The sequence below is a fragment of the Sciurus vulgaris genome (assembly GCF_902686455.1).
Source record: "Sciurus vulgaris genome assembly, chromosome: 9".
Lineage (NCBI taxonomy): Eukaryota > Metazoa > Chordata > Mammalia > Rodentia > Sciuridae > Sciurus > Sciurus vulgaris.
This window is the reverse complement of record NC_136469.1, coordinates 68,753,377-68,781,065: the sequence shown is the minus strand read 5'-3', so window position 1 is coordinate 68,781,065 and position 27,689 is coordinate 68,753,377. Positions and strand designations below refer to the sequence as shown.

The window sequence follows — 27,689 nt, the reverse complement described above, 5'->3', positions numbered from 1 at the left end:
GATAAAATTATTCTTTAAGGAAAAACAAACTTGGTTATGGACTAGTTAATCATGAAACTTTACCTAGAAAAAAAATGATGGGCAAGGTTTGGGTTCCCTGTTCAGAAAGAGCAAGACTGGCTAAGGGACTATTAGTCTTCAACTTCAGGACAGTGCTTACAACTCAGTGCACACACATCTCACAAAACTTGATTACTGAAGACATAGGTCTTAGCATTGTATTCATACCAAGACTCTAAAACTTCAGTCTATACAAATTATTTCTTATGTCAAAGGATTCAAATATTGACTTGTCATATTAAAGAACTTTTCAAGGCAGAGCTCAACACCTTTTCATAAGTAATGTTCCAATGAATGTCCAAAGGAAAGTTTATGGGTGCTATAATTATCTCAAGATCATTGTGGACTGGAAATATTCAGTTAAACCTGGAATACAAATTAAATTATGCTTGTGACTTATTTAGTTGCACTCAATTTCTAAACATTTCAGTGGCATAAAATGTGGACAATACTTCCATACCATTAGGAAAGCTAATGGAAACCTAAGAAAGGGAGTATTTTAATGCAAGAAATGATATTTCAGAATGTAGAGATCAGTAAATTATGAAAATGTTTAAGTCCTCAGTAATTATTGGGAAAGAGACTTAGAGGTTATGACAGGATTGATGTGGTTGGTGTTATTGCTGTTTTCTTTTTTCCTTCTACCTCTCTCTTAGATTGCATGGTGCTTCTATGGAAAGATGGGGCTACAAAGCAACTTGTCCCATTTGGTTGAATGCACAGATGTTGGTATATATCTTGACTGATTTGATTATGTCTGTTGACTTTAGTCTTCCTCATTGAACCATCAGGATGTGTCAATCAAGGTTACCTCCTCTGGAAATTTAATATTTTGTTTTGAACTGAGTTTAACATTTGCCTATGAACAAGTTTACCCCATTGACCTCTGTAGGTGTACTTTCTGCTATTCACCTTTTACTTCACTTGAAGTGGTTTGGAAGAAGGCAGAGTGAAGACAATTAGGAGTCTTGGAAGTTTAGAATCTAAAGTAAAACCACTAGTTGCAATATATTTGCGTTCTTTATGCCACTTATCTATTGAAGCTACAGGCATTACACATTTCAATTGGATTTGTAATTCATTTGTAAAATTCTGACGAGTCGGTGGTTTTTTAGAAGATAATTGAATAATTTATTTAACTTCTTAAAGGTAAGTGTGAATATTATGTAGATTATATGACTCCTCATACTTTTACAAAGTGAAGCCCATTAAATAACTATCAGCACTATAGAACTGAGGACTAATCAATTATGACTCATAACCTCAAAATGATTCTTGATATATCTAATGTAATTTCTTCAACGAAGATTCATAACTCATTTGATACCGGGTTCTGCTCAGCCCAAAAGATAGTGCAAGAAATGGGCCAAGAACAGGAGGAATAGTAGGGAGGGAAAGAGAGAGAGATTGGTTTGTCATATGATAATATTGGCTATATTACGTTTGAAGTAAAAGGAATTATTCCATGAAAAATATATCTTTATAGTATGGTTTTATCAAAAATAGCTATTAGAAATAGTCCTTGTTTTGTGTTTATTTAGTAATTAGTTATTAGTTGATTATAAAAAATAGAGGCCAAAGATTCAAGAGAAAGTTTTCTCCAAATCTGTCAAAAAAAGAAAGCAAAAGAAATTTACTAAAATACATTCTCTTTCTAGAAATCAAGTGGTTCTGATACTACCTTTTGGACGGTTGAAAATCAAATACTAAAACTTCTTGAAAGGGGCAGGACCTTCTGAATTTTGTTCACCAGTTTACCTTCAGATTCTAGATTATATCTGACCCAAGAATGGAGTTAACAAGTAGTATTGTTGTAAGGTGTGTTGTTTAAATTATGTGGTACAAACATGTAAGTTACTAGATATATTAGAATATAAATTCTATGCATATTAAAAACTAAAACTTGGATTGTGACTTGGTTCCTATTGTGTTGTATATAATATCAGCAATATCTAAAATAAGTACACACTTAGCTAATAAAATACCTAAGCAAAGAATCCTTGTTTGGGCTGTTAAGTGAAGAAATGTGAAGTAATCATATCATCTAAAATACATTGGAATTAGTTATATATTATTTTCTGATAAATGATGATATCTATAGGAACATTACATTCATGAATGTTTTATTTATATATACTACATGGTTATTTCCCTTTTCATAAGTTTTAAAAGATTGATTTTAAAAGTAATAATGTTTATTTCTTAGTGGTTTTGAATTCTTATTTCCTTGCCAAATCCAGGTAGAATGTGTTTCTTAACAATGTATAATTTTGACACACTTCTCAAAAGAATGATGGTAAAAAGCATTTTGGTTAAACTAGCCTTCCCTTGAGCATATTAACTGTTGATCATGAAGAATGCTTTGCAAATTGTTTATATTCTTATATTCCAAGCACCTTCTTATTCTCCTTTTTAAAATTTTTCTGTGTTCTAAGTTCTAGTATATCAGATTATAGCTATTTTAAGTTAAGCATTATTCTTGTCATGAATGTTTTCCCAGAATGGATAACAACTATGATTTCATCTTATGCTTGGAAAGTTCATAAAGTATTATTTTGAGCAGTAGAGCAGATACTTATTTGTCTGTACTTGCTATAGCAAAATTGCTCCAAGGATAGCTCCAGGGTGCTTTCTAAATTTGAAATGAGAAACTTAAATGGGAACGTCAGCACATTTATCATACTTTTTTTATGTAGGTGAATTGACTATATATGTATATACATATATATAGTCACACACACATATATGTATGTACTTCACTGCTTGTATTATTACCTATTGCTATACTATTGACCTGTAGATAACTACTGACTGAAATTTTAACTATTAATTCCTTGAAATTTTCATTCATAAATTCTACACATATATAACTTGTGGTAATGTCTTTGTAGCGCTTATGCTAAGTATCTTTTTCTGTATCATTCAAGTTGTAGATTTAATGAAAATTTGTTCAGGAAGATCAAATTATATTTTGTTGTTAATTATAAGTGCTCTTCACATCTGTGAAATTAAAATTTTGAGATGAAAGTTGATTCTCCACAGCTACTGGCAGATGAGAACTTAGTGGGGTCTGTTAAGGCTGAGAAAGAAGTTTTACAACTCTTAATGCAGGCCATACCCTCCAGTGTTGCAGCAGACACTAGCAGCTCACCATCAATTTCTTCTTTCAGGTTCTTGCCTTGTGAATTTGAAGAATGAAATCCACAGGCCACAGTGAGAGTGTAACAGTAGGATTTATTAAAGAGTAGGAACAGAACTATAGCAGTACAAGAGGGGAGCTGACAGCAAGTTTTCTATACTGGAGTGTGCTACCCTAGGGGTTTATGTAAGCTCTTAGGTCACTGAGATTGGTCCAAACTTATGCTAATTAGGGTCTAAAAACATGCTAATGCTATTGGGCCACATTTATGCTAATTAGGTTTCAAAAAATAATAATGCCATTGCTTAGTCCTTAATCCCATTCAGGTTTAACTTCCATTTTCTCCCTACTTCCTGAAGCCAGAGGGTGAAGCCATTGAATTGTGCATGCTCAGTAGGATGACTGGAATGGTAATGCAGTTAATGGTAATGCACTTCTGCAGCGGGGATCCCACTGTGTGCAAGCTGGTCTGCCTCAGGTGACTGATCAGATCAGCTTGCGCAGGCTCACCTCTTTGCCTGCCACCTATGCTCCAACCCACCTGAGCTGCCCCTCCACTGCTGTGCCACTCCACCTGCCTCTACTTGACAGGGGCCAGTCGAATGGCTGTGAGGCTTGGGGACCAGGGAGCCATGTACATTGTATTGTGTGCTTTTCGATAAATTTTCCTAAAACGTGGTTGCTATAAAGAGTAGACACCATTTATCGTTTGTGAGTTGGGAATTCAAGCAGACTGCATCAAGGAGAGTTGAGCATTGTTCCCTGCCTCTGGTGTTTAAGGCCTCAGTTGGAAGGCAAAGCTGTTTTACCCCCAGGTTTGTGCTTGAAGGCAGTCTGCTGATGATCTTGATGGGATTCTCAGACAAGTCATCCATGTGTACTTGGCTTCCTCACACCATAGAAGCTGGGTTCTTGTATTAAGTGTCCTTAGCCAGAGAAGAGGCACAGTGCCTTTACAGACTGGCCTTGAAAATCACACAGCATCACTTCTACCACATCTTTTAGTCAAGGCAGCCATAAAGGTCCACACAGGTTCAAAGGAAAGGAAATAAGGCCTTCTACCCAAGGAGTGTGTCAAAACAAGCAGTGTGGATCATTTATTGGTGTGAACATCTGTAGAAAATATAATCCCTCACCACACATTCACCTCACCCCCCATGCTAAAACAAAAACTGTGATTATTGAACAGTCCTGCTAATTAAAACGAGAAGTTTAAAAAACAAGTTGAGCACAGATGATGATGTCATTCTAATATTTTGTGTAGTTATCTGTATCAATCCTGAAGGAATTCACAGACTTCCAGTACTACTAATGTTCCTATTCAAAACTTTGTAGAGAAGCTCAGAGAACACCTAACCTAGGGTCTTATACTCTGTTTAGTGACTGTGCAGATGAAGAAGAGCTGGCAGTTTTAATAATCTAATTGGTGAGAAAGCAGTAATTGTTTATACTTCATTATTTCTGTTCCTGTCTTTACTTGTGTGTATAAAATATATATATATATATATGCATTTATAATGCATATATAATATATCACAGGAAAGATAATATTTGTACATAAATGTGTGTATGCAAATATGTGTATGCACACTCATACAAATCTATAGAATCTATTTTTAAGTGTACTATTTAAATAAACTGAAAGTTTATATCACATTTGGAAGAAGGCAACCATAATGGCAAGGGAATGCATTTTGGAGCATTAGAATTATTGAAGCCTGAGCCGAATGGCCTGAATGGACATCTGTCAGAAATATTTGGAATGGAAGACAATAGTAGTAGGAGGAATGAAAATTCAGTCTTTAGGCGGGAATTTGGACTGAAACTCTATGTTCTTTTATATTTATTATTAAAATTAGTAAAGGCAAGTATTTAGTTCTCTTCCTAAAAATGTGCATTGTATCAGTTTGTAGGACTACCATAACAAGGTACTACAGACTTGATGGTTTAAACAACAGAAATTAATTATCTCACTGTTCTGAAGCAAAATGTTTGAGTTCCCGGTATAGGCGGGAATGATTTTTCCTGACGTCTTTCTCCTAGAATTGTACCTGGTTTCCATGTGTTTCACATGGTCTTTCCCTGTGTATCTGTGTCAATTTCATGAGGATATCAGTCATAGTGAATTGAACACACCCTAATGACCTTTCTTGAAGGTAAATCACCTTTATTTTATTATTATTATTATTATTTTGTGTGTGTGGTGCTGGGAATTGAACCCTTGTGCATATGAGGCAAGCACTTTACCAGCTGAGCTATATCCCCAGCCCCTAAAATCACCAATTTAAAGACCCTGTCTCGGGCTACAGAAGTACCTCATTGGTAGAGTGCTTGCCTAGCATGTGTGACACACTGGGTTTAATCATCAGCACCATATAAAAATAAATAAATAAAATAAAGGTTAAAAAAAAAAAGAGATCCAAGATGGCGGGCTAGAGGCTGACTACATCTCCTGTCACTCCAGAACACAGGATACAAGAAGGGGAGGCAATGAGAGACTGGGACTAACATAGAGCCACAGGGTGAGTCTCTCCCACCGGGTGAAGCTCGGCCCAGGCGGCAGGCCCAGACAGGGGCATCTTCTTGGAGCAGGGCAGGGCAGCTAGAGCCTTCCCCAAGCAGCCATGCTCCCTCTGGTGGCAGGCTCCTTCCACAGCCAGCGTCTCGGAGCAGGCCGCCCAGTGAGAGCTTTCTGCACAGAGCCAGCCCTCAGCCCTGGAACCAGTAGCGGGCAAGGGGCAGCTTTCTTCAGAAGCACTGCATTATCAAGTTCCCCCAAGACTTCAGGCTACTGAAGGCTGGGAGGTGATATACTGGAAATCTACAGGGACACTGTAAGCCAAAGAGGAAATCAGCAATATCTCAGAGTCCCACTGATATCTGACCAATATGAGAAAACAAGGGAAGAAAATGACCCAAACAAAACTAGACACTATATCAATAAAACCCAATGACAGGACAGCAGAAGAAATGTCAGAAAGGGAGTTCAGAATGTACATAATTAAAACAATCAGGGAAGCAAACGAGGAGATGAAAGAGCAAATGCAGGCATTGAAGGAGGAGATGAAAGAGCAAATGCAGGCATTAAATGTTCACACCAATGACAGTTAAAAGAGCAAATACGGGAAGCAAAAGATCATTTCAATAAAGAGTTAGAGATACTGAAAAAAAAAAAAAAAAACAGAAATCCTTGAAAGAAGGAAACAATAAACCAAATTAAAAACTCCATAGAAAGCATAACCAACAGGATAGAACACCTGGAAGACAGAACCTCAGACATTGAAGAAAAAATATTTAATCTTGAAAATGAAGTTGACCAAACAGAGAAGATGGTAAGAAATCATGAACAGAATCTACAAGAATTATGGGATATCATGAAAAGGCCAAATTTAAGAATTATTGGAATTGAGGAAGGCTTAGAGAAACAAACCAAAGGAATGAACAATCTATTCAATGAAATAATATAAGAAAATTTCCCAAATCTGAAGAACGAAATGGAAAACCAAGTACAAGAGGCTTATAGGACCCCAAATACACAAAATTACAACAGATCCATACCAAGGCACATTATTATGAAAATACCTAACATACAAAATAAAGACAGAATTTTAAAGGCTGTGAGAGAAAAGAATCAAATTACATTCAGGGGGAAACCAACAAGGATATCAGCAGATTTTTCAATCCAGACCCTAAAAGCTAGAAGGGCCTGGAACAACATTAACCAAGCCCTGAAAGAAAATGGATGCCAACCAAGAATCTTATACCCAGCAAAACTTACTTTCAGATTTGACAACAAAATAAGATCCTTCCATGATAAATGAAAGCTAAAGGAATTTACAGAAAGAAAGCCAGCATTACACAACATTTTCAGCAAAATATTCCATGAGGAAGAGATGAAAAACAACGATGCAAATCAGCAACGGGAGGAACAAGCCTAAAGGAATAGCCAAATAAAGGAGAAACCAAATCATGTCAAAAAACAAAAATGAGTCAGATGACTGGAAATACATATCATATCACAATAATAACCCCGAATGTTAATGGCCTGAACCCATCAGTCAAAAGACATAGACTGGCAGATTGGATTGAAAAGAAAAATTCAACAATATGCTGCCTGCAAGAGACACATCTCATAGAAAAAGAAATCCATAGACTAAAGGTGAAAGGATAGGAAAAAACATACCATGCACATGGACACAGCAAAAAAGCTGGAGTATCCATCCTCATATCAGATAAAGTGGACTTCAAGCCAAAACTAGTCAGAAGGGATAAAGAAAGACATTACATACTGCTTAAAGGAAGCATAAATCAGCAAGACATTACAATCATAAATATCTATGCCCCAAACATTGGCTCATCCATGTACGTCAAACAAATCCTTGTCAATTCCAGAAATCAAATAGACCACAACACAATAATACTAGGCAATTTTAACACACCTCTCTCACCGCTGGATAGGTCTTCCAAACAAAAATTGAATAAAGAAACCATAGATCTCAATAACACAATCAACAATTTGGACTTAACAGACATATATAGAATATACCATCCAACAAAGAATGAATACACTTTCTTCTCAGCAGCACATGGATCTTTCTCTAAAATAGACTATATTTTATGCCACAAAGCTACTGTTAGCAAAAACAAGACGATAGAGGTACTACCTTGCATTCTATCAGATCATAATGGATTGAAATTAGAAATAAATGACATAATAAAAACCAGAAACTTCTCCAGTACCTGGAGATTAAATAATATGCTGTTATATGATGAATGTATAACAGAAGACATCAGGAGGGAAATAAAAAAATTCTTAGAAGTAAACGAGAACAAAAACACATCATATCAGAATCTCTGGGACACTATGAAAGTAGTACTTAGAGGAAGATTTATTTCATGGGGTGCATTCAAAAAAAGAAGTAAAGTCAACAAACAAATGACCTAACACTACAGCTCAAAGCCCTAGAAAAAGAAGAACAGACCAACACCAAAAGTAGTAGAAGACAGGAAATAGTTAAAATCAGAGCCTAAATCAGTGAAGTTGAAACAAAAGAAACAATACAAAAAATTAACAAAATTAATAGTTGGCTCTTTGAAAAAATAAACAAAATTGATAAACCCTTAGCCACACCAACAAAGAGAAAGATGGAGAAAACTCAAATTACTAAAATTCGGAATGAACAAGGAAATATTACAACACACAGGAGTGAAATACAAAACATAACTAGAAGCTATTTTGAAAATCTATATTCCAAGAAAACAGAAAACCTCGAAGATATCAACAAGAATCTAGAGTTATATGAATTACCTAAACTGAACGAGGAGGACATACACAATTTAAATAAATCAATTTCAAGCAATGAAATAGAAGAGGTCATCAAAAGCCTACCAACAAAGAAAAGTCTGGAACCAGATGGATTCTCAGCCGAGTTCTAAAAAACCTTTAAAGAAAAGCTCATTCCAATACTCCTCAAAGTATTCCATGAAATAGAAGAGGAGGGAACCCTCCCAAACACATTCTATGAAGCCCATATCACCCTGATACCTAAACCAGACAGAGACACATCGAGGAAAGAAAATTTCAGACCAATATCCTTAATGAACACCGATGCAAAAATTCTCAACAAAAATGCAAAAATTTTAGCAAATCGCATCTAAAAATATATTAAAATGATAGTGCACCACGATTAAGTGGCTTTTATCGCAGGGATGCAAGATTGGTTCAACATCCGGAAATGAAAAAATGTCATTCACTATATCAACAGACTTAAAGTTAAGAATCACATGATTATTTTGATAGATGCAGAAAAAGCATTTGATAAAATACAGTATCCCTTCATGCTCAAAACACTAGAAAAAATAGGGATAGTGGGAACCTTCCTTAACATTGTAAAGGCCATCTACGCTAAGCCCATGGCCAATATCATTCTAAATGGTGAAAAACTGAAAGCATTCCCCCTAAAAACTGGAACGAGGCAGGGATGCCCTCTTTCACCACTTCTATTCAACATCGTTCTTGAGGCTCTAGCCAGAGCAATTAGACAAACCAAAGAAATTAAAGGGATATGAATAGGAAAAGATGAACTCAAACTATCCCTGTTTGCTGATGACATGATTATATATTTAGAGGAACCTGGAAGTTCTACCAGGAAACTTTTAGAACTCATAAGTGAATGCAGTAAAGTAGCAGGTTACAAGATCAATGCTCATAAATCCAATGTATTTTTATACATAAGTGATGAATCTTCAGAAAGAGAAATTAGGAAAACTACCCAATTCACAATAGCCTCAAAAAAAAAAAAAATACTTGGGAATCAATCTCACAAAAGAGGTGAAAGACCTCTACAATGAGAACTACAGAACACTAAAGAAAGAAATTAAAGTAAACCTCAGAAGATTGAAAGATCTCCCATGTTCTTGGATATGCAGAATTAATATTGTCAAAATGGCCATACTACCAAAAGTGCTGTACAGATTCAATGCAATTCCAATTAAAATCCCAATTGTGTACCTTACAGAAATAGAGCAAGCAATTATGAAATTCATCTGGAAGAATAAGAAACCCAGAATAACTAAAGCAATCCTCAGCCGAAAGAGTGAAGGAGGGAGTATCACAATACCAGATCTTCAACTCTACTACAAAGCAATAGTAACAAAAACAGCATGGTATTGGTACCAAAATAGACAGGTAGATCAATGGTACAGAAAGGAGGTCATGGACACAAATCCAAATAAATACAATTTTCTCATACTAGACAGAGGGGCCAAAAATATGCAATGGAGAAAAGATAGTCTCTTCAACAAATGGTGCTGGGAAAACTGGAAAACCATATACAACAGAATGAAATTAAAACCCTTTCTCTCACCCTGCACAAAACTCAACTCAAAATGGATCAAGGACCTTGAAATCAGACCAGAGACCCTGCATCTTATATAAGAAAAAGTAGGTCCAAATCTTCACCTTGTTGGTCTAGGATCAGACTTCCTTAACAGGACTCCCATAGCACAAGAAATAAAAGCAAGATTCAACAACTGGGATAGATTCAAACTAAAAAGCTTTCTCTCAGCAAAGGAAACTATCAGTCATGTGAAGAGAGAGCATACAGAGTAGGAGAAAATCTTTGCCACTCATACCACAGATAGAGCGCTAATTTCCAGAATCTATAAAGAACTCAAAAATCTCTACACCAAGAATACAAATAATCCAATCAACAAATGGGCTAAGGAAATGAACAGACACTTCACAGAAGAAGATGTACCAGCAGTCATCACATTACGAAAAAATGTTGAACATCTCTAGTAATAAGAGAAATGCAAATCAAAACTACCCTAAGATCCCATCTCACCCCAATTAGAATGGCGATTATCAAGAATACAAGCAACAACAGGTGTTGGCGAGGATGTGGGGAAAAAGGTACACTCATACATTGCTGGTGGGGTTGCAAATTAGTGCAGCCACTCTGGAAAGCTGTATGGAGATTCCTTAGAAAGCTTGGAATAGAACCACCATTTGACCCAGCTATCCCACTCCTTGGCCTATACCCAAAGGACTTAAAATCAGCATACTACAGAGATGCAGCCACATCAATGTTCATTGCTGCTCAGTTCACCATAGCCAGATTGTGGAACCAACCTAGATGTCCTTCAATTGATGAATGGATAAAGAAACTGTGGCATATATATACAATAGAATATTACTCTGCCATAAAGAATGATAAAATTATGGCATTTGCAGGAAATGGATGAAATTGGAGAATATCATGCTTAGTGAGATAAGCCAATCTCAAAAATTCAAAGGACGAATGACCTCGCTGATAAGCAGATGATGACATATAATGGGGGGTGGGAGTGTTTAGCGTTAGGATTAGGGTTAGGTTTAGGGTTAGGGTTAGGGAGGGGGCAAGAATGGAGGAAGGAAGGACTGTATAGAGGGAATAGAGGGGTGGGTGGGGTGGGGGGGAAGGGGGAAAAATGGCAGAATGAATCAAACAACATTGCCCTGTGTATATTTATGATTACACGAATGGTATGCCTTACTCCATGTACAGAGAATCAAAATGTATCCCATTTGTTTACAATAAAAAAAAATAAAGACCCTATCTCCAAATATAGTCAATTTATGAAGTACTTGGAATTAGTACTTCAATATATGAATGTTAGGGTAGACACAATTTAGGCCATGAAAGCCATCAAATAATAGTTTAATAGTTTCTATACACTAATGTAAATAACACTTTATCCATAAATTGCTTTCACTACAGTTAGCGGATTTTTAAAATGATTTTTTTAGTTTAAATATTTAATAAAGCCATTGGCTATTTCAGCTTTCATTTGAAGTTACAAGAAAGTGTTTTTGCCTATCCTAAAGTATTTGAGTTATGATCATAATCTAGGTAACTTTTAAAAAAGTGAGGTGGGGACTGGTGTTGTGGCTCAGTGGTAGAGTGCTTGCCCAGTATGTATGAAGTGCTATGTTTGATTCTCAGCAGCACATAGAAAATGAATAAAATAAAGATCTATCAACATCTAAACAATATTGAAAAAAGTCAAGTCCCTTTTTCTATTTCTCTATCATGGGTTAAATTTCAATGTTATTCTAGATAATACTACACAATGAAATATTTGTGAAAAGAATGATTCAAAAGCTGTGGCAAGAAAATTTGGAATTAAGTGGGTTAAACACATGCAGTTTCAAGGAACAAATTTTATCATAAACCTGACAACTATCCAAAATGTAACAAAATATGAAAGGTTACTGTTTGGTACACAGCAACAAAAGTACCAGAACTTGGTTCTTAAGAGATAAGCCTGCTTAAATTCAATGTTGACTTCTCTTTATAGTTTTGTTCCAGTTTCCAAGATATAATTAGTTTCATGTCCATTCCTATATATTTTTCTCTAATAAGTCTTAATGTTAGGTCATTAACAATTTCAATGTAACACCTTCATATTTTGTTATCAAACTTCTGAAGATTATATTATCCTTCAACAATATGGTTGTCAGAATATTTTTAAAATTTAGATTTATGGCTCATTAATTTTAAGGTCTTTGCTTCCTTCTTTTGCCAGTTTTTATCCACGTTCTCTTCCATTTTGTTTTTGTAAAATACTGAGAATTCTATTTCACTGTAATGAAAGAAAGAAGTAGAGACTGTGACTACGTTTGAAATAGAAGTGTTCAAACAATACTCTGCATTTGTCTCTTCCTTCTTTCTATTTCAGTGATATTCCAGCAATACAAGCGCTCTCTGCTTGTCTCTTGTATTATTTTATAGTGCTGTCATTGACCTTGCTGGGCATGTTGCTGTACTTATGCATTGCCCAGGCTATTTGTAGAAAACATGAAGCTGATCATGTTGCCTCTTTGTTTAATAATTGATAATGTTCTCTAATAACTTCAGGATCAAATATCTATGTTCTAAAGTTGCTAAGAAGGCCCTGAAGGTATTGGCAATAACCTTTATTTCCAGCCCACTCTTCTTCAACTTCGCATGTCTTGTCTTGGTCCCAGCCACACTGATTTATTTGTGCTTCTCAAAATACATTACATTTTCTCATATCCCATTTCCTTTTGCCACATTATGCTTGGTTAGCATCTTTTATTCTTCCTAAAGTCTCACTTCATCTTTCATTGGTTTCACTCATTTTGCATATGTTATTGAGTGACGGCTGTGTGCCTGACACTGTGCTAAGCAGTCAGGAAGGAACAAGACAGCAGCAACCCTGCCATTCTACTTGTTACGTTAGCTGTTTGGCTTCTACAGTTGTGCTTTCCACTTGGTATTAACCTCTGCTACTTCTTAATTTACTGCAAGGAAAGTATTTTGTGATTCATCTTCATCAGTCCAGTATAACATTACTTGGATATTGTATGGTTCAATGAATGACACAATGACATGAATAGGTGTGCCTGTTTTTGCTCAGTATTATTTGTACTCATGATACAAGGACTTGTATCTTATCTGCTTATTTTTAAATTTATCTTTGAATTTTGAAATAATATTTAATTGAGATCCTCTGTGTAAACACAGAATTAAGGGTGTTAATTCAAAGGAACTATTTAGAGGTTCAACAAGACAAGAGTGTTTAAGAAGAAAATGTCATTGTTGACGGGCAAATTTATCAACCAGAGAAATGAAACCAGCAGGAAATGTAAGAGGGCACTTTTTTTTTTTAATTTCACATGGGTGGGATTTTTGTATTCATCAGGAATCCTCAACTATGCTTTTAATCCCTTTCAACTGATTGACTTGGCCTACCTGGATTATCTAGAATGATTGCCCTTATCTAAAAGAACTGATTATGAATTCCAGTCATATATAGAAAATACCTTCACAGGAACCACCTAGATTAATGTTTAGATATTTGGAGTCTGTAACCTAGCTGAGTTAGTATATAAAAACCCATCAAAACCACTTATAAACAATATTTGCTAGCATTTTAAAAGCTGTATTTCCCTGACATCATGGTAAGCACTTTACATGCATTAATTCATTTAACCATCACAGCAATCTAATTTGAAGATATTATTCATATTCTACTGATGGGGAAACTGAAAAGAAAGATATTTTGTCTTCAATGTCTGAGGTTCTGTCTTCCAGGTGTTCTATCCTATTGGTTATGCTTTCTATGGAATTAGACCAGAGACCCTGCATCTTACAGAATTAAAAGTAGGTCCAAATCTTCAACATGTCAGCTTAGGATCAGACTTCCTTAACATGACTCTCATAGCATAAGAAATAAAAGCAAGAATCTGGGATAGATTAAAACTAAAACTCTTTCTCTCAGCAAAGGAAACTATCAGCAATGCAAAGAAAGAGCCTACAGAGTGGGAGAAAATCTTTGCCACTCATACTTCAGATAGAGCACTAATTCCAGAAAATATAAAGAACTCAAAAAACTCTACACCAAGAATACAAATAACCCAGTCAACAAATGGGCTAAGGAAATGAACAGACAAATCACAGAAGAAGATCTATAAGCAATCAACAGATATATGAAAAAATGTTCAACATCTCTAGTAATAAGAAAAATGCAAATCAAAACTACCCTAAGATTCCATCTCACCCCAATTAGAATGGCGATTATCAAGAACACAAGCAACAATAAGTGTTGACGAGGATGTGGGGAAAAAGGTACACTCATACATTGCAGGTGGGGTTGCAAATTAGTGCAGCCACTCTGGAAAGCAGTATGGAGATTCCTTCGAAAACTTGGAACAGAACCACCATTTGACCCAGCTATCCCACTCCTTGGCCTATACCCAAAGGACTTAAAATCAGCATACTATAGTGATGCATCCACATCAATGTTCACAGCTGCTCAATTCACAATAGCCAGATTGTGGAACCAACCTAGATGCCCCTTAATCAATGAATGGATAAAGAAACAGTGGTATATCTATACAATGGAATATTACTCAGCCATAAAGAATAATAAAATTATGGCATTTGCAGGCAAATGGATGAAATTGGAGAATATCATGCTAAGTGAGATAAGCCAATCTGAGAAATCCAAAGGACAAATGATCTCGCTGATAAGCGGATGATGATACATAATGGGGGGTGAGAGGGAGGCAAGAATGGAGGAAGGTGGGATTGTATAGAGGGAAAAGAGGGGTGGGAGGGGTGAGGGGGAGGAAAAAATAACAGAATGAATCAAACACCATTACCCTATGTAAACATATGATTACACAAATGGTATGCCTGTACTTCATGTACAGAGAAACAAGTTTTACCCCATTTGTTTACAATAGAAATAAATAAATTAATTAATTAATTAATAAAAAACATAACAAAAAGCAGGGTCAAGGTCAGAACCCAGGCTTGTCTAAATATGAATATACCTTCTTTTAGCCAATAAAAAGATTGAAGGAAAGAAAAGAAAGATAAATTTGATTTGAGAGTTTATTCCAATAGACGATGGATTCAAATGCAAAATTCGTCCCTAGATATTTGTTCTAAACATATTAGTTAACAGGAAATTGCTCCACTACATGCACTAAAAGGGAATTGGAAACATTTTCAACTTGAGAGTGCTACATACATTCAGCCAAATATGAGTCTAACATATCATGATGAATTAATCTTATAGTCTTACACGTTGCTTTACATTTGCTCCAGTAGGGCTTGATTATTTATTATGCATACAAAGAGGCGCCCTGACACAGAAATTTGTATCCTTACTGTTAAGCATGTTGGAAACCAAGATGAGAATGAATGTTATTGTATGCTCCCCATGAATCAGAGTAAATGGTGGAATCAGGCTGAAATACACATCACAAAATAAACAATTTGAGCAGAAGAGTTGCCAACAATTTCCAAATGACCACTGGTGATGGGTACTATCTGTAATACTAAAAAAATCCATATTTCTGTCTGTAGGAATTTGATCTGCAGTCCAGGGACAAATTATTTTGTTGAAGAATCAATTGAAGAAAGTAACACACATGGACAAATTGTTCAATTGATACAAAAGATCTATGTTTCACAAAATCATGTACTTTTTCATTTGTATTCACTAATGGCTTTAAGTACATAGAATAGTTATGGGTAAGAAAAATAATAGCAACCAGTTATAAATAAGTTTGAAGATATGTGTTTTCCCAAATGGAATACCTTTCTTTGCCATTGACACTTGCCATTCATTCTCTAGTGGAACAATAGGGAAACAGTTGTAAGTCATTCTGAAGGAAGAATTTGGAACACCCAACATTTTTATAGTGAGGCAAAGCTATATTATGTTCTGACACAGTTTTCCAAGGATAAAGAATTCAAATATAAAAATATTACTGAATGGAAATAATTGAAAGGATAACTATTTAATTTACCCTATTCTTTCAGACTTCCTGATATATTTAAATGAAATTCGGAATGAGGTATGCTCAATGGGTTGGGGACCATAGGTAAACTGATTAATTCCAGGTTTGCTACTCCCAAGTTGTGTTGAGTAGCAACATAACAGTGGAAGACGGGAATAAAAGCATTATGTCATAGAATTTCTCTGAGGTAAAAACAATACAGTTACTTCATATGCTTAGTTAGTAATGTGTTCATCATGAAATACTACTTCAGTGTTTGTGAAATGAGTTATCCTTTTGTTGGTTAAGTTTCTAAATTATGTGTTAAATACATGGCTCTTGGATATTTGTAAAGGAATATGTAAAATGAACACTATCATGTTGATTTTTTTTTTCTTTAAAGACTACAAATTGCTCATTAGTAGTAAACTATACTGGTGATTGTCATTCTGACTAAATGTATCAAATACAAATAAATCAAACAAAATGTAAAAAAGTATTCAATACATACTACACATGAATTAACTGTACTTCAGGCACTTTCAGTAATTTGAATGCTTTCCTTTTGCATGAAACAGAAAAATGCTTCTCCTAATAAATCTTTGGCAGATTTGTGAAATTTGTTAAAATATAAAATATATCAAGTACTTTTTTTAGTGCTTTAAAGTTGAATTAGATAAAAATTAGAAAAAAATAAAAGAATTCCAGCAATTACATAAAATAGCTGTACTATAGCAAACTGGAGAGGAGTCAACCATCAATGCTTAGGTTTTGCATCTCCATTTCTTATGAATCTTGAAAGAAACATTTTGGAGAATACAGCAATAGTGGGGAGTCATTTCATGTAATAGCATATTCTTTGTGGTACAATAAAAGATTACATGAGACTACTCAGTTAAAAATACGGAAGTGATTTTTACTTTTCTATAAGATTTGCAGATTTCTGACTGAGTGTTCCCTAGAAGGTCTGATCACTTTTGGTGTTCAGATATTTATAGCTACCTAGAAATAAATAAGACTAGTGTTTAGAATCCAATCTAAGGCTAAGTAATTTTTGTGACTATTCAATGTTTTTTCCTTGATTTTAACCCTTATTTTATAATCTCATAATTAAATGCAGTTTCAGGACTAAATCTTTTTTTTTTGTCCTTAGTAGCTGATGGCTGTTGCATTCAACTTCCTCTAGGGTGCAGTTCCTGCACTTCTGCATGTGTCCTTGTTCTGATTACTGACACCAATCTTTGCAAAAGGGCCTCAAATGTATAGAAAGAAAGGAGGACTTTTAATTTTCAGTCAGCCTTGCTGTGACATTCCCTAGTAAAGAGGCTCAAATGGAATTTTGTGCACTTCATGCAATACATTTACAACCCAAATTCTTTTAACAGAAGAGCAAATTTAGCATATAAATTTGTAGGTTGGTGCCTCTAATGGTTATTTGCATTTGTGGTTGGAAGTAATGGTGAAAAATGTATCGATTTTTCAACCCGTGGATGTTGCAAATCTACTTGAATGTGAGATGTCTTGACACTGGCTCCTGTTTTATAAGTTACATAATGTAATAATTCCTGCTGTTCCATAAATTTACATTTTTAAAGTTTAGAACTAAAAGCAGCTCTCTGTACATTAATAGAACTAGCTTTGTAAGTACAATTAAATAAGGAATTAATTAAAATTTGGAATTTTTTAAAAATTTTAATCTGGTTTTTCACAAAGGCTGTTTTTGGTGGCGTAAGAGTTCAATCTGAATAGTGAGCCAGTTGAATTTGATAATTTGAAAAGTACAAAAGTCATCATCACCTCAAGGAATTATTCCTACAATTTTGACTGTGTCTAAGCATGCCACTATACTTTAGACACCTAGTGAAAAGTTAAAAGCCCCTGGTAGTATGCAAATTCATTCATTTAGGGTTCCTCTAAAGAAAAGAATAACATCACATTAACAGTTTTAGAGTAACCATCTATATTAGTCCCTTATAATACCTATGCAAAAGTATTCTTTTTGTGTGTATGTGTTGGGGGGAGGCACTCAGAAAATGAAATTTAACCTGTTATCAGAAAATAGTTTTCCTAAAGGAATTCAAGAAGGTCCACTATTTTGGGGCCAATGGCCGTGTTTCACACATCTGTTCATCTCATTTGTTTTAATGACAGTATCTCAACATTTGTTTTGTTTTTCCTATTTGTATAAGTCAGGGAATATCAAATATGATGAAATCTTCTATTGGACACTCAATTAGAAATCTATAGACATTATGACAGAGTAGAAATTATTTCTAAATATGAGAATAGTCTTTGTTGTATAACTTACATGACAAAGAATATGCTTTTACATGAAATGACTCCCCACTCTTGCTGTATTCTCCAGAATGTTTCTTTCAAGATTAATAGTAAACAGGGATACAAAAACCTAACCATCAAGGTTTTATTACTTTTCTCCAATTTACTGTAAGAATGCCATTTTATTATTTTTGCTTTCTTTGATTTATAAAGTAAATCATGAAGAAAACAACATATTTTATATTTAAATAAATTTGACAAAAATGTAAATCTTGAAATATAAAAATAATAAAGAAGATAGTAAAATCTCCTGGTGTCAAATAGGAGATTTAAGTCTTATAAACTTTATGTCTTATAATTTTGGTATATTTACTTTTAGTAATAGAAAGTCATATAGATTTTTTTAGCATTTATTAAAAACTATTATTTTTGTTTTATGTAGTAATTAGCCATTAATTTTCTAATTATTCTGGCAAATTATTTTCCAAAAATTTTCTGCCATTAAATATTTAGTGTAACATGACTTCAAATATAATATTAGTTATTTTATTTGGCATTCAGTTTACAGCTTAACTATGGCTAATGTAGTTGTGCCCCATTTCTCATCTGTTATTTTTAATGCTTTAATTATTCTTTAAAAATAATTTTCCAATGTATCTAGCCTTTGAAAAGTCAGTAATTTATATTATGTATTGATTTTATGTATTTTTAAGTTATTGCTTTTCTATGAGTTTTATTTTTTCCCTTCTTGTTTTTTTTTTCCCCTCTCCTGGTTGTTTTTTGTTTTGTTTTATTTTTTCTTTTCCTACCAAAGTTAATGATTTAGCAATAATTTTTCTACATTTCAGGTTTTAAAGCCTTAGCTACCTTTGTCCAATAATTTGAGATTATTAGACTTTATTGAAAGACAAGGTTTGGAATGTACTGTGGTTTTTTTAAAATGGTGTAGTTTATAAGCAGTATTCTTAATCTTGAAAGACATTTTGCATTCCCTTTTTTATAAAGATCAATATATTCAGCAAACTATATTAATTTATTATAGTTCTTTTTTAAAAAAAATTGTCTACTTTGAATGTATTGGATATCTTTCCTATGTTCATGTATGAATATAGAAGCAATGTAACCACATCATGTACAACACAAAAATGGGAAGTTATACTCCATGTACATATATGTCAAAATACATTCTACTCTCATGTATAACTAAAAGGAACAAATAAAAAAATTAAAAATGTCTGCTTTAACCCTACAAATGTGAATAAAATACATTAAGTGCTAATGTATTTAAAATATATTCCTTGCATTTCTAATGAGGAAGTAAGAGACTTATAATCAATCACAGATAGGAATCTTGTATTATCTACAGTAAGTCTTTGTGTGTGTGTGGCCAGGGGGTGCTCTATCCATGCCTTATACCCCCAGACCTCTATTTTTTATTTATTTAGTTTTAATTTTTGAGATAGAGTCTTACTAAGTTTCTCAGGCTGTCTTTGAAATTAGGGTTCTTCTACCTCAGCCTCCAAAGTTGCTGGATTATAGGCATGCACCATTACACTAGCCATCATTTTATCTACATTTATTTTATTATGTAAGAAACTAGCAATCATTTTTCATGTGTCAGGAATATTTGAATTTTTCATTTTCTTAAATAGGGATTTGTAAGATGTTATATCAGGAATATCAAATAAATATTATCAATATAGGTTTCCCTGTTTTTCACTGACATCTGTGTTCTTTTGTAAATTGCCTTATGGTAACAAAGTTTTGTAATATTTACTCAAAAAAGCATATGCTTAATTAAACTCCACTATCGAGGTCTTTTTTTTTTTTTTTAACAAACTTTCCTTTTCTTCATCAATATTTATTTTAATGTTAAATGTTTTCCCTTTATTTAGTAATATCTGTCATTCTTCAAAAAAAGTATGCATTTGTGGGAAGACAAAATAAAAAGTAATACCTAGGAACTTAGATGCTAACCAAATTACTGTACAGAGTAGTTTGCATCATTTCATTATAATGCAAGGTTTTGATTTCTTTTTGAAATGTGAACAGGGGGTTTGAAGGATATATTTTGCTAGAATATGGTTTTTACATAACCATCCATTTCTCTATTGAGCCTCAGAAATTGTCTCCTCTCAGTGACATATTAGTAAGGCTTTTTAAACTTTTTTTCTTTCTTTTTTAAAGGACAGCCTACAAATATTCTTTGTTTTGAAAAAATTGTACTATCCTTTTAATTGCACCATTAACTCATTTTTTGAAGTTATAATTTATCTATTACTTATTGTCCTAACTTTTATTTATTATAGTAATTTTTGTGTTTTGTGATAAATAAAACTTGAAGAAATTAAAACGAATGTAATTTAATTCCTCCACAATTTGAAATCTCAGTAATTTACATGGCACTCCCATGAAACCATTTTTCGACAGGCCCATTAATTGTCACTTTCATCGCATAACAAGTAAAGGGTTGTATTCTATCATTTGCTTATTTTTTTAACTTAACTACTTTTGAATGCAGTTTCATTTTCCAGTATTTTTATCATAAAAGTTAAATAGTGAAACTGTAAGTACATTGTTTAAGCGTATAGCATTTTTTTTTCAATTCCTCCTTGTTTTGCTAAAGCATTTTCTCCTACTCAACTTTTCTCTTTTCCTTTTTTGAAATAACATAGATTCATTTTCCTCGTAGAGATGTCCATAAAACTTTTCATCTAATCTTGTCAGAGTTTATTGCCCCAATACTTGAGATGTATTCCTCACAAAATAAAAGCTTCATTGGTAACTTGGGGGAAGGAGGAATTTTTTTTTTTCTTCCTTATCCACAATAAAATATTATTTCTTGGAACATGGCAATAGTTCTAAACATTTAATGAATAAATGATTGTTTTCCCAGGGGAATGAATTGATAATGTTCTTCTCAGTCTGTTTCTTCACTAGTAGGAATGAAGGCAATAGTGGGAATTAGAAATATAATATTGTTTTCTACTCCCAACTTGTGTGGAATTGTTTATTCCAAGGGTCATGCAAAGAATAAGTACAGAACATTAAATTTAGAAGAACAAAACAAAACACATATTTGCTTTAGGGAGACAAAGAGGAAATTATGACTCTTCCTGCTTGACACATACTGGTCATTAATTTCTGTCTCTTGAGTGACCAGAATCTAGTTTTAAATTCATCTTAGTTTTTATTGGATTTCTATTGTATAAATCAGACTTTAGTCCTGAGCAAATGAATAATTCAGCAAGTATTTGAAGAGGGAAACTGAAGAGCACAGGGTTCATTCCTTGCACTTCTTTTTCCTTGAGATCATGGCTCCATACTCTTTAGATAACCTGCATCTTCCTGTGTTAGTCAGCTTTCTGTGGATATGACAAAAAACTTGAAAACTGATCTTAGAGGAAGAAAGATTTATTTTGGCCCAGAGTTCAGAGGTTTCAATCCATGCTACTGGCTGCATTGTTTCTGAGGTGAGGTGGAATATCATGGCAGAAGGGTATGTCAAGCAAAGCTGCTCACCTCATGGTGGCTGGGGAGCATAAAGTGGGTGGGTTGGAAATGGGATATAATACTCCTCCAGGACATGCCCCTATGACCTACTTCTTCAATTACATTCCAGTCTTCACAGTTTCTACCACCCTCCAATAATGCCATCAAATTGTGGATTCTTCAATTAATTAATCCATTAAGAAAGTCAAAACCTTCATTATCTCATAACTTCTCAGTGGCCCCACCTCTGAACTTTGCTGCACTGGGGATCAAGACTTCAGCACATAAGACTTTGGAGGACATTCCAGATTCAAAACAGTACATCCCTATTATAACTTTGTCTTCTCTTTTATTAACTGATACTCTCATCTTTATTATTTGCCTCTTTCTCCATTGATAAGGGATTGAATTTATGTTCCTTCTATTTAGTTCTTAAAATGAGTACTTACATCAATGAATATCAGCCTTCTCTATTCAATTCTATTATCACTTCCAGGTCTATCAGTTTTCATTTCTCTGCTGTATTTTAATTTTAATTGTCAAATTCCTCCCATAGGTTATCTGTTTTCATAAAATGCTATGTTAATTTAACATTGAAAAGCTAGGAAATAATGCAGCCACACACTTAAATGTCTGTGATTGAAGTAAATAGCGTACACCTATATGACCAGTAATCATCAGATTTTGAATGAAGCAATGCATGTGTCACTGATCATGATGCATATCTGTTTTTTACATAGTGATTTATGGACTGAAGAGGTAGCAGAGAAGATTGTACTTTATATAATTATGCACAGTTGACCACCGTGCTAGCTGAAATTCAAGCTATATGTTTTTGGTAATTGGTGTTATTAAACTAAACCATTTAACAGAAATTTTTGTACATTAGAACCATGTAAAATGAGGATCTAATATATATATATTCAATTTCATCAGTTTTCAGTAACATGCAAATTAAAGTTAAAATGTGATATCACTATGCACTTAATGGCTTTGGAAAGCAGATTTCTGAAATATGACTCTGTCCCTCCCTATCAACTAGCAAGGTGAAGTCTCCTGCTATAGGAAGGAAGCAAATTCTGCTAACAACCTGTATGAGCTTGAAGGTGGATTCATTCTATAACTTTTCACGAGTACTCTGCCTTGCCCAAACACTGACATTGGACTAGTAAGACCCTAAGCACAGAACTCAGTTGAGTCAACCATATTTCTTATCTACAGATCTTTAAGATATTAAATGAGTGCTGTTAAACTGCTAAGTTTGTGTGAATTTGTTATGTACCAATATATGATTCATAGAATATTAAAATTTTAATAGGTAAAATGTCACAAAACTAAGTGTTGTTGTAAATGTGGAAAAATTCAAACCCTCTCTTTTTGTGTTGTAAATTAGTACAGTTTGTTCAGAAAATTGGCGTTGTCTTCTGATGCAAAACACAATCCATGTGAACATACCCTAAGAATAATTATGATGTAAGGTGTTTTTCCAGTATAAACCTGTTTGCATACTGATCCAAAAAGTACAAGAATGTTTATAGACATTTGAAATAGCCCCAATTTGGAAATAACTCATGTCTATTAACTATGAAATATAAATAGACTTGCGGTATATTCATCCAATGGAAATTGCATAGCTTTTAGAATGAACCAATTATTGCTATGTATGAATGAATCTTATAAACATACAATGAAAACAATGTCACCCATGTAAGAATACATGTTGATTTATGATCCCATTTGTATAATGGTCACAAATAGGAACAACTACTTTGTGGTAATATTAGTGATACTGATGGTTAAGTTTGGAGCTTTAGTGGTGTTTGGAAAGGGATGACTGGTTTAGCGTGCTGGCAATGCATGAGTTGTTGATCTCAATGCTGATGAGACAGGTGTGTTGCTGTGAAGATTCATTTAACTACATATACATGACTTGTGCACTTTCTATTCTTTGGTGAAAACTTTTGTTTAAAGGACCTTAAAATGTTGGCAGTACTTCATTCATTGTGGACTTCAAGAAACATTACCCAAGGTCATATAGCTATTGAGGGGAAAGACAGCATGGAAAATGATAATTAAGGATAACAATGACAATTAATGTTTTATTTGAAATATTTGTTTTATGTGACTAAAAAGAGAAAAGGGAAAAGGGGTAAGGGCGAATAGTTGATACTTAATGCTGACATTCACAAGTTTTTTTTTAAAATTACAGTTTGCAGGGAGGATTCATACCACTCTGTAGTTTCATGTGCTGCTGTAGTTCTCACTCCGATGGAACCAGCAATAGAAATGAAGAAAAGAGAAGAACCAAAATTTCCTGAGACTTCCAAACAGTGAGTTGTTCATTTAATTTCTCAGGACTGGCAAAATCAATTATGTAACCAAACAGAAGAACCTTGATCAGAAAAAATTCTTTAAAAGAATTGTGTTCATATTAGATTATGGGTAGAACAGAAATGAATTTTGCACATTTAAAAAATTAACCTATTCTATGTTATTTTGATAAATATCCACAATCTCCTAACTTTGTGTGTTTGAACCATGTATCATTTAAGTTTGATTTTGTTACCTTATCTTGTGGACATAAGTAGGCTGAACAGTTTACTTAAAATTGATTGCAGATGCACTGTTCTTGGATTGCATATTTACATGTGTAGTGTTCAGTGTTCTAAAGTGAAATCAGTTTTCAATATAAACTGCTTAACCTAAAGTTATTTTGCATTTTTATAAAGAATGTAAGTGAATATTTATAAATATTTTCATTATCACAAACCAAAACTACACTATTTAAATATATGGAGTTTTAGGAAATTTGGGATATCACCTGAAAAAAAGCACAGAAGGTTTCCAGGCTGCTGGTACTATTGTATTTCTTGATCTGGGTACTGGTTGCCACAGATGTGCACCTTTTGTGAAAATTTACAAGCTGCAGGCTTATGATATATACATGCATTTTTGTGTATCTGTTCAATAAAATATTTTCAATGGTAATGTGTAATGTATATTTTTGTCATTTAAAGAATTCAGATGTTTACTTAAATTTATATTTGGTTTTACATTAAATAAATCATAAACTTTTATTCTTATAATGACCAAAAGAGTATTGAATTATGGTAACAAATAAAATATATATTTATATCAAATATTCAATAAACTATAATTATTTCTGGTTAAACACCAAATAAATAAAAAGGAAAAATTCCCTGCTGATTTCCCAGGGAAAACTGTCCCATGCCTGTGTTAAGGTCTGAGACTAGAGACTATGGGATGTCCAGTGCTGCCGATGATCCGTGGCTGACCCCTACATGAACAGGCAGGAAATACCTTAATGCATGCACTATTTTCCCTACTGGATTACATATATCATAGTTGTTTGCTTTTTGCATGTCTTCCTGCTGGATAATAAGCTTCTAAAAAGAGTTTCCTGGAACAGGAGAGTGTGTGATACTATTTGTGAAGTCAATTAGAAAAATCCCTTAATGTTATATTCTGTATTATTGAATTCAAATGGAGCAATGCATATATTTGATTGCATGAAGATATTCACTATTAATATTCTCATTATAGAGGAAACAATTACTAACCAATTCAGAAAGTAATGATTGTAATTCAGTTTTAATATAATCTAAAAGTGAAAACAATATAACTGCTCTTAATATAGTTTTATTTTTAGGTTCCAAGAGCCATATTTTTTTGTCTAATAGGAGGAAAATTACATCTCATATATGCCAAGTGAATTATACTAGAAAGCTCAAATGTATTTTCCTGCAATATGTTTGAGTTTACATAAGGTACTTATGTAGTTGTATCTTGGATCTTAAATTCTTTTAAATTTTTTTCAAGGACTATGATCAAACTGGTAAGTGGTGTTATTACATGTATTTTTTTCCCAGTCTTTTGCTACTTGGTAAAGTGTTATTCCTACTCTGAGATATGTATTAGACCAGCATTTACTATCCTTTTTGTTCTGTTAGTCCATTTCAGTCCGATTCCTCTAGGTTTTTGGAATCTACATTCTCATTTAAGCATTCTCCCTCAGCAATAGTATTAATTTTATTTAGTATTAATATAATAGTATTAATTTTAATTATTTATTAATTTTATTTATAATAGATTATTAGCCCTAGGTGTTTTGAGTCAAAGAGACCTTTATTAAAATCTCAGTTTTGCTACATGTTAGAAAGGAATTTTTGGTGTTTTTCTAAGCTCTCTGTGATTTATTTTCCCCATCTGTTAATTGAGTTGATATCACCACCCTCACTGTGAGAATCACATGAGGTGATATTAGTGAAGGACCAGAAATCCAGCAATCCATAAGGTGTTAGTTCTGTTGCCTCTGTCACAGCTTCAAATGTCAATGTTCTAGAGGATTCCAGGCCTATCTTCCTTCCGCTTAGGTTCTTCTGAATGTAAATCTACTATTTAAATTGTTGAACAGACTTGACCAACAAAGGGTCCTACCAGAACCTCCTGTCTAAAAGCCAAGTATTGATCAATTCTAGCCTCCTTAAAATCTTGATTCTTTCTATTTTCATAGTTATGTAAAGCTACTATCATTTTTTCCTTATAATCATAATACATTTCCTTTCTCATACCTCACATTCTGTCAATTAACAATTCTTGATTCATGTCTCCATTATATTTTTCTTACCATTTGAACTGACCTGGAAGGCATGAATATCCCATGTTTTAATTTTTCTCATATTTATCTTCAAGTATGATCTTAAGGAAGCTATTCAGAGATTTTCTGCCATGCATTTTCAGTTGTTATCTTATTGAATTCATCTATCAAATGGAGATTATATGCCTTATATACCACATATTGTCATTTTGAGAATTAAATGATGGGTGTGAGTATATGGGGAAAAACACAATATAAAATCAAAATTGTCAACTGAAAATCAACTTAGAATTAAAAATAAAAATTAAATGAAAGTGAACCCAAAGCAAACTGGCTTCAGAAAATGAGGGGGAGTGGTTGTTATTGTCTCATGGTTATAGGGACAAAGAGAGGTTGGATATGATCAACATACCTTATATGCCTGTATGAATATGCCACAATAAAAACCACTATTCTGTATAGTTAAAATGTACAAATGAGAAACAAGTATAGAGGTAGAAATTTGTTTAGAGTTGGGTCTGGTCCTTAACAAAATCATCAAAGATCCTTCTTCCTGTCTCCATCTCTTTGGTTTCCTCTCCTGTCCAGAGTTCCCATTTTTCTTAAGTTCCTCAGATGGTGACATTACTTCCTTCAGCAGCAACTGAGATAGATGTTTATCATTTCAACAAACCGAGTGGGAGTAGATGGTTTCTCTTAAATAAAAACAGTATGGTCCCTTGATTGTCATTGGTGTTGATTGCATAGATTGTTTGATTTCATTTTTCTGAAATTGTCCCTGTACTCAAAAGTATTTGATGAAATGTCTGAACCAGGTTTCCTGGAAGCCAGGTGATATTTTAAAGGGGGAGGTGATTCCACACTTGAGATACTAATGGTTTTGATAAAAGAAGGTAGAGGTAGATGATGGGAGTCAAAATAATGGATGATCAATACATGTAGCAATATCATCACCATTCATTTTTAAAATTAGAATTCATTTTTAATTTTATAGATATTGTATACTAACAAAATATAATATGTTCATCTTCATTTCTTATTTTAAATAATCTCTACATACTTAATTTTATTTCATGTCTTTTGATCTGGTTGTGTTTTTGAAAGGCAGTATAACTTGATGACAAGGAGACCTTGGGCAAGGTTTTTAAATTTTTTTTATAACCATGATTTGTTTACTTTATAAATTATGATTCTTTTTTTTTTTCTTGGTGGTACTGGGAATTGAACACAGACCCTCAAACATCCTTAGCAAGTGTTCTATTACTGAGTTATGGCCCCAGACATTTTTAGTTACTTTTTAAAGT

At 33.7% G+C, this 27,689-nt stretch overlaps 1 protein-coding gene across 10 annotated transcripts in view; it reads left to right on the top strand.

The window, feature by feature from the left end:
- The window catches only part of CCSER1 (coiled-coil serine rich protein 1), a 1,261,997-nt gene that overhangs the window by 292,232 nt on the left and 942,076 nt on the right, over nucleotides 1-27,689 (top strand). For all 10 annotated transcript variants that reach the window (XM_079153245.1, XM_079153247.1, XM_079153248.1 and 7 more), the window contains exon 5: nucleotides 23,977-24,097. In XM_079153245.1, coding sequence (XP_079009371.1) covers nucleotides 23,977-24,097 — 121 coding nt within the window. The remainder of the gene's footprint in view (nucleotides 1-23,976; nucleotides 24,098-27,689) is intronic.